The sequence below is a fragment of the Leptopilina boulardi genome, unplaced genomic scaffold (genome assembly GCF_019393585.1).
Source record: "Leptopilina boulardi isolate dan_hultmark-lab unplaced genomic scaffold, ZJU_Lbou_2.1 LbouV2_366, whole genome shotgun sequence".
NCBI classification, from domain to species: Eukaryota; Metazoa; Arthropoda; class Insecta; order Hymenoptera; family Figitidae; genus Leptopilina; species Leptopilina boulardi.
Genome location: NW_026137936.1, coordinates 688,269 through 703,702, shown reverse-complemented (window position 1 = coordinate 703,702; position 15,434 = coordinate 688,269). Strand labels below are relative to the sequence as shown.

At 25.0% G+C, this 15,434-nt stretch overlaps 1 protein-coding gene across 3 annotated transcripts in view; it reads left to right on the top strand.

Moving 5' to 3' along the window:
- LOC127286913 (protein sprint) overlaps positions 1-15,434 on the top strand; it is a 240,967-nt gene that overhangs the window by 118,040 nt on the left and 107,493 nt on the right. For all 3 annotated transcript variants that reach the window (XM_051313554.1, XM_051313552.1, XM_051313553.1), the window contains one exon: positions 11,570-11,643. In XM_051313554.1, coding sequence (XP_051169511.1) covers positions 11,570-11,643 — 74 coding nt within the window. The remainder of the gene's footprint in view (positions 1-11,569; positions 11,644-15,434) is intronic.

Genomic DNA, 15,434 nt, shown 5'->3' with positions numbered 1-15,434 from the left:
AAAAATTTGCTACAGCAACTCAAATATTTGCTAAAGCTGCTTAATATTTAGTTGTAAGGTGTAAAAAAATGGAAAAGTTTGATATATTTAAAATTTGAATGAATTAAATTAATTCTAGAGTTCATTAAAAACTTTAACCAATCAACATTAATTAATTTTTTTCAATTATAATTAAGAATGATTAAAATTTATAAATTTTAAATCAATTAAACAATGTTTAAAAATTTATTTAAAAAAATTAATTTAATTTTAAAGTAAATAAATATTTGAAATGAAAATTCATCGAATATCCAAGACTTGATGATACAATAACAAAAACGAAAAAGAGAATTAAAATTAGACAATAAAAAATGATCCGAAATTACCCTCTCAGTACTATTTTCACTTCTATTATAGTTTTATTTCTAGTTTGGAATGCTTCCAAGGAACAGTGAAATAACTTTGCTCAACATGACTTAATCAGCAGTGAGCTTCCCTAACATCTATTAGTCACGAGACACTGGACAAGATACTTCTGTCAGATTCTAGTTGATGCAGATGTCGCTTATGACTGGAGGCTTTTGTGCCTTTTACATCGCATAGCTCGCAGAATTGTATCAACAAACTCGCGCAAATATAAATAGAAAAAAAATATTATTAAAAAGAATATTTTACAATTTTTAAAATGGAAAATAAATTTCAAAAAAATTTAATTTAAAAATTAAAATACTTCAATTACGCACCATCAAATAAAAAATCTTTCTACAAGATAAATTTTTTATTTAAATCAAATATTATGGAATTAAATGAAAATATATTTGCCTTGGAGCAAAATAACTCAATTAAAAATTTTATTTTTCAAAACAACTGCTTTTATTTTTGGCGTAAATAAATTTTGTTTGTCAGAAATAAATATTTATTATAAGTTAGAGAAATGTATTTTTTTCTATTGTGTATAAATAAATATTACGACGCAAATAGATTAAAAATTAATTTACAAAAATGTTTTTTATGTAGGGTACATAAAACTTTTTTAAATTTCCGAAATACAATTCCTATTTTTAACTTATTGTTTTAAAAATTAGTTGCAAATATTAATTTCATTTTTTCATTTTAAAAGAAGAAATAATAATTTCTTTAAGCATCCTAAAATAAATTGCGGTACGCACCCATCTGGACTTAAATAGAGAGAATATAAATTATTTTCTCTCGCAATTGTAAACACGTTTGTACAAGTTCGTACTTGTTCAGTGACCATAACGATAACAAGCGTGGCCCAGCTGTAGACATTGTATGAGCAGTTAATTGTTATTTTAAAGCGTGTATAATTATTATTTCTGGTCATAACCACGAGAAACACTGATATTAAACAAACGAAGTAAAGAACAATTAAATAACGGTATATATTGAATGTGAGCAGATGTTTCGCAACCGGAAATATAAAAGAGATGAACAAACCGTGTGTGTGTGTGTGTGTATTTTTTTTAGATAGTACCGAATTTAAAAATTAAATTATAACAGATTTAAATTCGTCGTGAGAAAAAGCCTCGATTTTATTAGGGTAAGAGGTCATTACGTCTAAAAGTTCAATATATACAGTCGTGTCTTAAAGAAATTATTTCTTCGTGAGATAAATGAACGACAGTGGGAGAAAACTACAAATTGAACATGATTAGAGAGAGAGCACGGTACTGAAGATTGGATGGTTTCTATCTCGAGAGAAAGATAATTAAATTGAGCTTCTATGTATCTTTGTTTTAGAAAATTATAAAAAAGAATTTCTAAATTTTTCATTTTGAGTTTTTTAATCAAAATATAAATTATATAAAGGGAAATGAAATAAAAATTCAGATACAGGTGAAAATTGAATAGAAATATTTTTTTTGAACTTTGCGGGGATAGAGGATTTAGTCGAGTGTTGTACAGTGCACTGACTGACTGGGTGTAACAATAACGACTGCAAAAGCGGCAAGAGCTGATTGGGTCTAATCCGTTTAATTCGGGGAATGAGTTTCAGTGGACCATTTTAATTTGAGTTCGTTCGGCGTCGTTCATCGTTTCTCATGAAGTGGTCTCCTTAACTTCACGTCTCAAGTGCCCTGAGCTTGCTTCAATCCCTCGTCCATTGATCGTGTTCACTATAAGACTTTTACGACCAATCGAAACTTTTATTTCGCCTTGTTCAACCCCTAAGTCTCAGAAAAATATTGTTTCTCAGAGAGACTTACTTTCAACTTCTCCCACAAACAAAAAACGCCACTGTCAACTTGATCAACTAAAAAAAAAAAAAAAGTCTTTCACGTAAACTGTTAATATATTTTCAAAAAGTATACTCACAACAATTTAATCTTAAATAGTTTTTGCCTCCAATCTTAATTATTACATTATAATAATTAATTTGATTTATTTAATTATTAAATTGTCCTATTAAAATTCTAAATAATTTACAAACTAAAGGAAGTATTTCAATTTTAAATATTGTAATTTTGAGACGGAATTTATTATAATCATACCTTGTTTAGGTGCACCTTAAATATATTCAATATACTTTCGTAACATCTAAGAATAACATCTAAGAATTGTGAAAGTGTTAATGGTATCATTGCTATCCTTATCAGGAGATAATACTTTTTCTTATTTATATTTACTTCCCTAAGATCAGTAGTGAAAGTGTTAAGTAATTATATAGATCACAAAATGTATCAACTAACAACAAACTATCATAAATATATATTTCTTAAATTCTTCAATTATTTTATAAAATAAATTTTATTTTACCTTATAACAATAAAATAAAATAATTATTTTAATAAAATTAATAATTTTTAAAATTTTTCTTAAATTTCTATTTGTTTCTTTTTGCTTATATATAATTTAAAAATATGGATTTTGTTCATGTGACTTGCTTATTTATATTTGCGTGTTTTTCGAAAATATTTCCATTTGAAAACAAATTTATTCTATATCGGAATTATTTTACAGAAAAAATACTATAAATCTGTTTTTATAAAATCTCAAATGTATAAATCTATCAATAGTAGGACAGGTATAATGTCTGGCCGATTCGAGTATATATATATATATACTTTATGCTCCACTGATCGTATGACTCATGTCAGGGGGAAATACCTGCTGCTATACACACGTGTGTAAAATGGATACACTAAATTAATCTGAAACCCCTTCTCACTTTATAATAGAGTCAAATAATAAGTTTCTCAATTTCCCTCAAATAGAATTTATTTTAAATTTGTTCATTTGTTTCCAGTAAAAAATTTTTAATATATAATATTTATTGTTTTTTTTTAAAGATTTATATATTTTTTATAGATAAATGTTGTAGGTAGACTATAAGTGTCTTAAAATGAAAAATTAATTTCTTTTATCTAAAATATAAAACAGTTTGTGATTAATTAATTCCACAGTACAATAGCAAGAATAATAACAATAACCATAAGTGCCCTTTGATATCTTTACAGCGAACTAAATGCAATTTTCCCCTAGGTTCATTTTATGATTACTATATATTGCCAGGATGATGCTTTTACAGCCATAGCAACGAGATCACAGTTTCAGGGAGCTTTTATAGACCCTAGTGTTTTATGTCGCTTCAGAAGAACCGCTAACTATTGACAAATTTCAAATCCTATTTCTAAAGACGAATATTTAAAAGACAATTATTTTCTTCTTATGAGTATATATATATATATATATATATATATATATATAAAACAATTTTTTTCATCAAACTAAATTTTAAATATCTTTCTAGTTCTTATATATATATATATACTTTTTGATTAATAAGGATAAAAAGATGCGAGAATTAGAAACCAAACTATTTGGTTGAGTTTTTTTGTTGGCATAACAAAAATGTTTGGATGACCAAACCAACAATTTTTTTTTGTCAAATTAAACCTTTTTTTCTATCTTATTTATTGTTTTAAATGTTTTATTAATCCAATTTTATTAAAAAAGGTTTAACCAAATAATTTTTATAGCCTAACCAAATGTTCTCTACAAATTTGTTTCAGCTCAACCAAAACTATTTTGTTGCAAACACAAAATCAAATTTTTTAAGTGTATTTTAAAAAAAATTGGTAAAAATTATGAAAGCATTTATATGGAAAAATACAATAATTTGTTTAATTAAAAATAGATAATAATGGTATTATTGTAATTCCTGTTCCTATAATTATTCACACATTCAAGAATTGACTATATAGAATATTTGTCAAAATTTGCATATAAGAAATTTTTAGCAAGTGCAGCATCTTTGAAACGATGTACCCTACCGTATTTTAAAATTACCATGGCTACACCCCACAAGCGTACATCAGTAACCCCTGTAAGTGTATATGATGTATAGCAAAGTACATAGACGAATATCCAATAAGTACTTGACAAACAAATACACAAGAGATTTTTGTTCATGTATAAAAAGCACAGCTGTTATTTAATATATATGCCACCTACACATTTTGATGCCTCCACAATATAAAGTCAAATCTGACATACACTCTACATTTGAATTAGCGAATTTCTACTAATGTAATGAAGAAATATAGTTCACTAAATCATTCAATACCACTGAAAAAAAAACTTTATTTGATTCAAATACCCGCCCGCGTGAAAAACGAACTATGGGAAAAAGCTATCAAAAGCTGGCAAAAGATGGGAGAAGATTTTCGCCATTGTTTTTAAGTTTTATCCCATACTTCAAAGAATTGCAAAAAGCTCACAAACCATTGCTTATGAGCCTTTCCCATACTTTTTTTTAATATCATATAACATTGCTAAAATCTTGCCAAAGTATTGCAAAAATATGGGAATAAAATAAAGTCAATTTTTTCTAACTTACTTCTTATTTTTTTCATTTTTTTTCTGAAAATCATTGCAAAACAATGGGAAAAAGATTAAGAAAGAAAAAATTTATTTTTCTCATTTTTTCATCTTTAAAAATTAGATTTTTAAAGTATTGCTAAAACCTGGCAAAAATATGCGAACAAAATTAATCAATTTTTCTCGTTATTTTAGCTTTAAAAATCTGATTTTTGAAGTATTGCAAAAATATGGGAATAAGATTTTGAAAGAAAAAATCAATTTTCCTCTATTTTTCAACTTTGAAAATTTGATTTTTAAAGTATTGCAAAAATATGGGAAAAAGATTTTGAAAGAAAAAATCAATTTTCCTCTATTTTTCAACTTTAAAAATTGGATTTTTAAAGTATTGCAAAAATATGGGAAAAAGATTGGTAGTGAAAAAATCAATTTTCCTTATTTTTTAAACTTTAAAACTTTGTTTTTTAAAGTATTGCGAAATCATTGGAAAAAGATTGGAAAGAAAAAATCAATCTTTCTCGATTTTTCAGCTTTAAAATTTTGATTTTTAAAGTATTGCAAAAATATGGGAAAAAGATTTTGAAAGAAAAAATAAATTTCCTCTAATTTTCAACTTTGAAAATTTGATTTTTAAAGTATTGCAAAAATATGGGAAAAAGATTGGAAAGAAAAAATCAATTTTCCTCTAATTTACAATTTTAAAAATTTGATTTTCAAAGTATTTTCCTCTATTTTTCAATTTTAAAAATTTAAGTTTTAAAGTATTGCAAAAATATGGGAAAAAGATTTTGAAAGAAAAAATAAATTTCCTCTAATTTTCAACTTTGAAAATTTGATTTTTAAAGTATTGCAAAAATATGGGAAAAAGATTGGAAAGAAAAAATGAATTTTCCTCTAATTTACAATTTTAAAAATTTGATTTTCAAAGTATTTTCCTCTATTTTTCAATTTTAAAAATTTAAGTTTTAAAGTATTGCAAAAATATGGGAAAAAGATTTTGAAAGAAAAAATAAATTTCCTCTAATTTTCAACTTTAAAAATTTGATTTTTAAAGTATTGCAAAAATATGGGAAAAAGATTGGAAAGAAAAAATCAATTTTCCTCTAATTTACAATTTTAAAAATTTGATTTTTAAAGTATTTTCCTCTATTTTTCAATTTTAAAAATTTAAGTTTTAAAGTATTGCAAAAATATGGGAAAAAGATTTTGAAAGAAAAAATCAATTTTCCTCTATTTTTCAACTTTAAAAATTGGATTTTTAAAGTATTGCAAAAATATGGGAAAAAGATTTTGAAAGGAAAAATCAATTTTCCTCTATTTTTCAACTTTAAAAATTAAATTTTTAAAGTATTGCAAAAATATGGGAAAAAGATTTTGAAAGGAAAAATCAATTTTCCCATATTTTTGCAATACTTTAAAACTCAAATTTTTAAAATTGAAAAATAGAGGAAAATACTTTAAAAATCAAATTTTTAAAATTGAAAATTAGAGGAAAATTGATTTTTCCTTTCAAAATCTTTTTCCCATATTTTTGCAATACTTTAAAAATCCAATTTTTAAAGTTGAAAAATAGAGGAAAATTTATTTTTTCTTTCAAAATCATTTCCCATATTTTTGCAATACTTTAAATCTTAAATTTTTTAAATTGAAAAATAGAGGAAAATACTTTAAAAATCAAATTTTTAAAATTGTAAATTAGAGAAAAATTGATTTTTTCTTTCCAATCTTTTTCCCATATTTTTGCAATACTTTAAAAATCAAATTTTTAAAGTTGAAAATTAGAGGAAATTTATTTTTTTTTTCAAAATCTTTTTCCCATATTTTTGCAATACTTTAAAAATCAAAATTTTAAAGCTGAAAAATCGAGAAAGATTGATTTTTTCTTTCCAATCTTTTTCCAATGATTTCGCAATTCTTTAAAAAACAAAGTTTTAAAGTTTAAAAAATAAGGAAAATTGATTTTTTCTTTCCAATCTTTTTCCCATATTTTTGCAATACTTTAAAAATCAAATTTTTAAAGTTGAAAAATAGAGGAAAATTGATTTTTTCTTTCAAAATCTTATTCCCATATTTTTGCAATACTTCAAAAATCAGATTTTTAAAGCTAAAATAACGAGAAAAATTGATTAATTTTGTTCGTATATTTTTGCCAGGTTTTAGCAATACTTTAAAAATCTTATTTTTAAAGATGAAAAAATGAGAAAAATAAATTTTTTCTTTCTTAATCTTTTTCCCATTGTTTTGCAATGATTTTCAGAAAAAAAATGAGAAAAATAAGAAGTAAGTTAGAAAAAATTGACTTTATTTTATTCCCATATTTTTGCAATACTTTGGCAAGATTTTAGCAATGTTATATGATATTAAAAAAAAGTATGGGAAAGGCTCATAAGCAATGGTTTGTGAGCTTTTTGCAATTCTTTGAAGTATGGGATAAAACTTAAAAACAATGGCGAAAATCTTCTCCCATCTTTTGCCAGCTTTTGATAGCTTTTTCCCATAGTTCGTTTTTCACGCGGGCGATTACTTGACTATTATCAAATAAATATTTATTTGTATCAAATAATTATATTATTTGATTCAATTAAATGGTATTTGTTTTACTCTCTAAATTTGAATCAGCTAAAATCCGCTGATTGGCAGCGAATAGTCGCTGATTGAAAAAGCTATAAGTATGCAGCTGCGAATCAGCGACTAACAACTATTTCAATCAGCGGAATACTCCATTTTAAAATAAATTTATCTTTCGACGAAAATGACCGACGTTCGCCAATTCGTGTTTCGCTATTTTATTAGCTGTAACCGCTGATTTGCAGTGAAAACTTTATTCGCTGATTCAAACAGTGAAATTTTAGCTAATTCAAATTTAGAGAGTAAATACAAAAATTATTGAGTTAAATACAATTTATTTAATTCAAATAAAAATTATTTGATTCAAGTAAATATTTATTTGCTAATAGTCAAGTAATCAAGTATTTGAATCAAATAAATTTTTTTTCAGTGTCCACAAAATTTTAACTCAACCTATAAAGTATTTTGTGAGAAAACATGCGCACGGAGAAAAATGTAAAAACGAATAAAGTAACTTTTACTACTTTAAATGTAAAACCGGAACTGACCGCAGTTTCTGTGCATTTCTATCAATTTTTACTCGAGAAATAGTAAAATTTACTATTTCCGGAATAATTTTTACTATTTCAGGAGTAAATTTTACTATTTCTGGAGTAAAAATTTGCCAAAAATGCGCAGAAACTGCGGACAGTTCCGGTTTTACTTTTAAAGTAGTAAAAGTTACTCTATTCGTTTTTTCATTTTTCTTCGTGCGGAGAACATAACTTTAGATTCATAAAAATCTAATAATTTTCTGAAAATTGGGCTGCCTTATTGGATCCAATATTTTAAATTTTTGAAAATTTTGTCATGATTGTTTCTCAGTTATGTACAGAATATAAAAGTTGATTTACAGTTAAATATTTTTTTTTTTGTAAAATCAAAACTTCCAATAACGTCAAAAATATTACGATAAAAAAAAACAAAAAAAAAAAAAAACTGGAAAAATATTACTAAAAAATTTTTATTTATAGTCATTGAGATTTTTTAATTGAAACATTTTTGAGTTCAAAGACATTTGAGAAAATACTAAGTTTCTGCGTAAAGAATTTAAAAAAATTTGTCTGTTTTATTTTTTTTCTGAATCGAAAGGATTTCATGAACCAGTTCTTTTCAATATAGAATTTATAAGTCAAAGGCCTTTTTATGGCTTTTAATCTTAAGTCCATATACCATTGGAATCTATAAAGCCTTGATTTCATTATTTCAAAAGCATTGATAAAACCGGGGAAAGGTGGTCCCAAGAGACATGTATTATATAAATAAAATTTTAAAATGAATTATGAACTCCATATCTTTTATATATTATATGAATATTTAAAAATAATTTAAATCTTTTATATAATAATTTTTCAAGTATTATAATTTTCTCTTATATCATGTAACAAGTTACGAAAACGCTTCAACCCTCTTTTATATCGCTTGAAAATTTTCAACTTAGCAAAATTTCATATACTTATTATATTTTTCATTTCTTGATAAAAATAATAAATTCAATATTTTTTACGTGCTAGAAAAAAATGTAAAATTATTACCAAATATATTATTGGAATTTTTCGTAATAATAAGACGTCTATATATACAAAGTTTAAAATTGGTTCCCTTAAGAAAAATTTTTAACGAGCGCCTTTTATAGGAATACAATGGGTATTTTCATCGAGTATGTCTTCGCAAAATATATTGTATGTATATATATATATATATATAACTACAACCTATCATATTACAATGAGGCATTGACCGATTTCTATCGATCAGTGCTCATTATTTCGAAAGTTTGATTCGCTTACATGAACACGCGCACAGTCAAATTGTCTGGACGATATATGTTGTTACATTAGGTTACAGAATAGAATTTTTGATGTACAACAGGATATTGTTCAACACATACAGGCAAAAACTGAAACCTATACAAGTCGAAACTTTATCGGTTATCTACAGCCAGTTCAATATTGACTCTGGGAAAGTGCCGTGGGGGTGAAGCCTTCTAATTTTCCAGATTCGAGTCCCGGTGATGTAATACAAACACACGAATATACATACATATATATATAAAAGATGATGGAACTATCAATGTATCAATAACGTCTTCTTTAAAAAAAAAAACAGACAAAAAAAAATTTCTTTGAATCAAAGAAAATAAATTATCAGACAAATAAATTTTTTACACATTCAAAGAAAAATTAATCATTTATTTATACATCTAGATAAATGGTCTATTTGAATAAAATATAATTTTTTTCAAATAAAAATATTATTTTGTGTAAATAAAATTTTGATTTGAAATAAAACAAATAAGTATTTATAGGTATATGAGACAAATAATATATATATATTTTTTTTTTGGGGGGGGGGGTTTAGTGGATTAAAAAAAATTACATCAAATATTAATTTAAATCAATTCTCTAAATTTGAATTATGTGCACTGAGAGAAATGATTGGTTGGCTTTGAATTAGTAGAAAACTACTAATTAACAGTAAAACCGTGAACGAATTCCCTATTCCAATTAGTAAAAAATAATTAATTTTTTTTAGTAGAAAACAACTTATTTAACAGTCAAATTCGACTGATTATTTCTAAAAATAAATTACTAAAATATTTGTTAGACATAAATCTAATTTTTTAGTTATGTAACATAACCTAAAAATTAGATGAACTAATGAATTAGTCATTCTTGACTAAAAATTAATCATTTTAATAAATAAATCTGTGCTGCTTAAGTAATTAGTTTGTTGGAATAACTATTAAATTAGTTACCTTAATAACAAAATGGTTAGACTGACTAACTAAATGGTAACAATAACTAATATAAATTAACAAAAATACATCTTACTAACGAAATGGTAATCGCAACCAATCGTTTCTCTCAGTGATAAAAAGTGAGCTACTAATTTAAATTCGTAAGAATTTTCACTAATTTTTAGTCAATTTTTACTAGAACTTTAGTGAAAAAATTTTAAACTACTAAATTCAAAAATTAATATTCTACTAAAGTTAATAAAAATTTTTACTAATGTTAATTAGTAGCTGACTTTTCACTAATTCAAATTTAGAGGAGAAGTAAAACAAAAAAAAAGTACAACGCATAAATTTGTTATCATTTAAAAATTTAAATTAGAAAATGAAATATTTCTTTAAATCACATAAAATAATTTTATTGAAATAAAATATTTTTTTTAAATTCAAATGAAAGCAAAGAAAAATGTGATTTAATAATAATATGAATTCATTGAAGGGGACAAAAATAGAATCTATGATGTAATAATTGTAAAATTTGTGCATAATGTATGCAAGTACACAAATCTATCCAGTACTTAAGAGATTATTTTCTAGTTAAAAAAAAAAAATTGGTGAATGTTTCAACTGGTTTTTATCAACTTTCTTATATAGAGAACGATATATACTATAATACCGGCAATTTATGAAATGTGCAATGAATTATCTCTTTCTTTTTATCGACTCAAATAATTTAAGACAAGCATAAAATGTTCAAATAATTTCACAAAAGTTATAAACTATAGAAAATTCTACTATTTTATTCTCGAAACTAGATCGTATATATATAGTTGCTCTATAATTTTGGAAAATTGGATATTACTTCAACAATGGAACAAGTACATAATTTATAAAATAACTTGAGCATATAGAAAGTCATTGAGGTAAAGGAAAAGCAAATACAGAAATAATATATCTCACACTATATAAAAGAGTTAAATTTAAAACAATTAAAAATATTTACATAAGAAAAATATATTTAATGTGTGAAACCTCATATACATAAAGGCACTATATACCGTTGACAAATATTAATCATCGAGACTCATCCAACCTCAAGCATTGTCTATTTAATCAGAGATCTCAAAGGGAAAAGCGTCACGTATTTCCATTTAACATTTTATACTCTCTTTCTCCGCATATATATTTGAAGAGTTTCATTTTTGCCCCGACTGTAATTTAATCCAAACACAGAGACTGTAGAGAAAAAATTAAAATAAAAAAAAAATAATTTAGAATAATCCAGAATTATTTCTGTAAATTTTTATTTTGCATTTAAAAAGAAATATTATATATTTTTTTTTTAAATCAAGGCAAATGTGTAATATTTACGAATGATTAATTTTTATCTCTTTTTATCAACAGCTTCTGAATTCTTTGGCAAACGACTTGGACTGTATGCTGAATGAGCTTTGTGCAACGTCGGATTCCTATCAAAGGTGAGTCGAAATTTTTTTTTTTCTAAGAAAATTTATTTGATTTAAATAATTAGTTACTTGACTGTTATCAAATAAATATTTATTTGTATTAAATAATATTATTATTTGAGTCAGTTTAATGTTATTTGGTTCAAGTAAATATTTATTAGATAATAGTCAAGTAACCAATTATTTGAATCCAATAATTTTTTTTTTCATATTATAAACTTTTATAAAGACAAATTTTCATGTTTTAATTAATGATTTTTCAAAAGATGAAAAGACCAAAGAATTATTATACCAAGATATATAGTCAAAAATGACTATCTCTTTGTTTATATATATGAATCGAGGAAAATGCGTGAGTAAAATTATTAATTTTGATAATTTATTACTGAAAATCTTCTTGACACCCCCAAAATGCTCGCTAACACGCGAAGAATAATTTCCATATCGTAAAGACCCTCCCTTTGATCTATAGTATAGTCTTGGAGTAAAATGCGTAGGCATGATATATAACGGGTGACAAAAAATGATAAGCACCAAAGATAAAGGAAAGGTCTCATATATTATTGCAATGTGATACAAGTCTTTCATGTATATTTCAAATTATTTAATTTTGCACTATCATTAATATTCACCTGAGAACAAATCATATTTCACATTCCCATTTTTCCTGTGAAGATAAAAAATATGCTTTTATTTTATGATACTTAAAACATTAAATTTTCAATTTTAATGCAATATATTAATTAATTATAAAATATAGATAAATTAAGTAAAATAATTAAATAGATAAGTAAAATTTAAATATTTATGGTAATGAATTCTGTCATGAATTGGACTTCTTTGGTGTATCTTTGAACAAATTTACAAACAACTAGCGAAAATTAATTATTATTAGTTTATTAGTCCTTGAAATTGTAAACAACACAGAAAAAACCTATTCTCATTTTTGTTGCAACTCAAAATGAGTTAATTCTAAACGACATAGACAGTGGCGCCACCAACCTGGCTCATTTTTTGTGCAGCGTAAGTAGTGAGTAGTTAAGTTAATAAGTAGTTAATGAGTGAAGTTAGTATGTTAGTTATAAGTTATAAGTTAGTTAATGAGTAGCGTACGCTACTCATTTTGAGACCAGGTTTTTTCTGTGAAAATGTAGAAGTTAATTTCTTTAAGCTAGAAAATTACTTTTCGTTTTAGCACCCTGTGCATTAAAAACATACTATATATATAATATAAACGTAGTCATTCCAACAGTATAACTATATATACAATAATGGTAGGGTTAAGGCGTAAGATTTAACGTTCTGGACCAGCTTTATTCAAGGGGAGAAAGATGAACGACGTCTTCCTGAAAGGGACTCTGAATTTCAATGGTAAATCGTATAGAATGGCTTAGGTTTAAGGAATTTCTCTAAATCGAACTCTCTCTTTCTCACTCCAAGTCTACATGAATTGCGTGTTCAAAATCTATCAAGAAATTACTTCTGCAAATATATTAAAATTCTTCCCAAACTCGCAATCATCCTCTATATTTAAAAAAAAAAATTGTCTCTTATTTATTCTCTTGTTTACTGTCTCGTACTCTCTGTCAATATAATTTTTTTCCTGTCAGTAAATCAGAAATCCTTATTTGGAAAATGGATCCAGAATAATGTGCGACTTTTGCGAAAAATAGAGAAATATTTATTTTTTTTTTTTTTTAGAAATGGGTTTTAGAAATAAAAACTATGAAAGCGAAACATTATCGAAAATTGGTAAAAAATTTCCTATACAGAAATTGACCTATATTGCCCTACTTTGCTAAGGCCAAAACCTGTCCAGTTTTCCTTTTTTGAAAAAAATGTAAATAAACTTTTTGAAAAAAGATCATTTTATACAAATATTTTAATAATTTTTTTAACAATCTTCTAAAACTAATATTAACTGACAATAATTTTTGTATCCTATAGTTATGTATAATTTCGTGAAATTTATATTCTACGAATGTTTTTCTGCTTAATTTATTAACAATTTGAAAAAATTATTTTATGATTTTTCAAATAAATTATTTAAAAGAATTATAAACAATTATTAGATGTAAAAATAGTGTAGTCATTTTGTTATCACAAACATTGTACTGTAGTACAATTTTAATATTTAAGAAATGTTAGATAAAAGATTTGTAAGTCAACATAGTTGTGTGGTTAGAATACATGGATCATGTTCCAAGAGTCCAGAGTTCGATCCCTCGTGTATGCAAGATTTTTCAAAATTATTCTTAAGTGTTTTATATATATAATAATCTAAACCGATCACAGAAAATTAAAAGGCATTAAAATAAACTGCAACGCTTACACAGAAAATTAAAAGGTATTAAAATAAGCTGCAACGCTTATTATTTTAATCCAATTTTGCTTATTTTAATACCAAAATGGATTAAAATAAGCAAAATTAGATTAAAATAATAAGCGTTGCAGCTTATTTTAATGCCTTTTAATTTTCTGTGATAGTATAGCTCGGGCGGTGAAGCGCCTTGGCTTGCGGTCGCCGAGGTTAAGCACATCCAAGCACAGTAAGTACTTAGATGGGTGACCACCTCGGTACCCGCTATAGCCCTGGTGTTGTCGCTGCAATCGAGATATACTAAGTGGGAGGTTTGACGTCGAGGATATGTTTGTGCATTTGGATGACTATTTAAATGTACATTCATGATTCGACAGTCAATAAACCGGCTGTATTCTGTAGAGGTTTTCCGTAGATTCCCTCTACTCTGATCAAGAAAGGGTCAGGCAAATGCGAATACTTCTAATAAAAGTCGACTACGGACCGCAATTTGGGGACTTGGGGAAGGATTTTCAAAAGGTGAGATTAAAGATGGGGTAGGGGAGAGCGGGGCAAAGCCGCTGATGTAACATTTATTTATAAATATTTTTGTTATTACACCTTCAATTGACGTGATTATTTTTTCTATTTCATCTAAAACTAATTAGTAACAAATTTCAATAGTAATTATTTAATTTATTATAAGCTTGATTAATTAATTTAATTATTTTCAAAGAGATGCAAAAAAACGGCTTTGCCCCGTATGGCGGGGCAGCGACGTTTTTGCTTATATTTTTTAAAGGAAGAAAATTATAGCCATTAAAACTGTACGAAATTGCAGTAAATGACCTAATATCTTTGAAACATAAGTATTTTATACATTTTTTAAAGAGTTTTAAGTTATTTTATAAAAAATATCAATACTTGTATTTTTAACCTCACATTTTGAATTCAACTCTTCACTTTTTCGTTGAAAAGTCTACTTTACCAACTGTTCAAATTCAAAAATAATTTAAATAACGGCGCAAAAAAAATATTATGAAATATTAATATTATATTTACATAAAATTGATCATTTTTTTAATATTAATAATAAATTTGAATACTAATAAATTAATTTATGTTCTAAATGAAATATTATTTTAAAATTATACTATTTTAATATATTATATAATAAACACAGATTTTTTACATAAAAATAAGTAATTTCCTTTATTTTATTTTATTTGATTTTGTGAAATAATGTAACATGATAATATAGGTAATGTAAGATAATAACAATAATAATAAAAAATAATTAAATTGAAATATGTAATTTTTGAAAATAAATAAAAACAATTATTTAATATTATTTTATTTAATATTAATTTATTAATTTTAATTTATGTTTTGGTTAAAAAATCAGGTTAATATTTGTTGACATTTGATTCATGTGAAGTTAGAAAAACTTCATATATGAAGGTAATGCAGATTTTCATTTTCAACTGTTTTTACGAAACAGTTT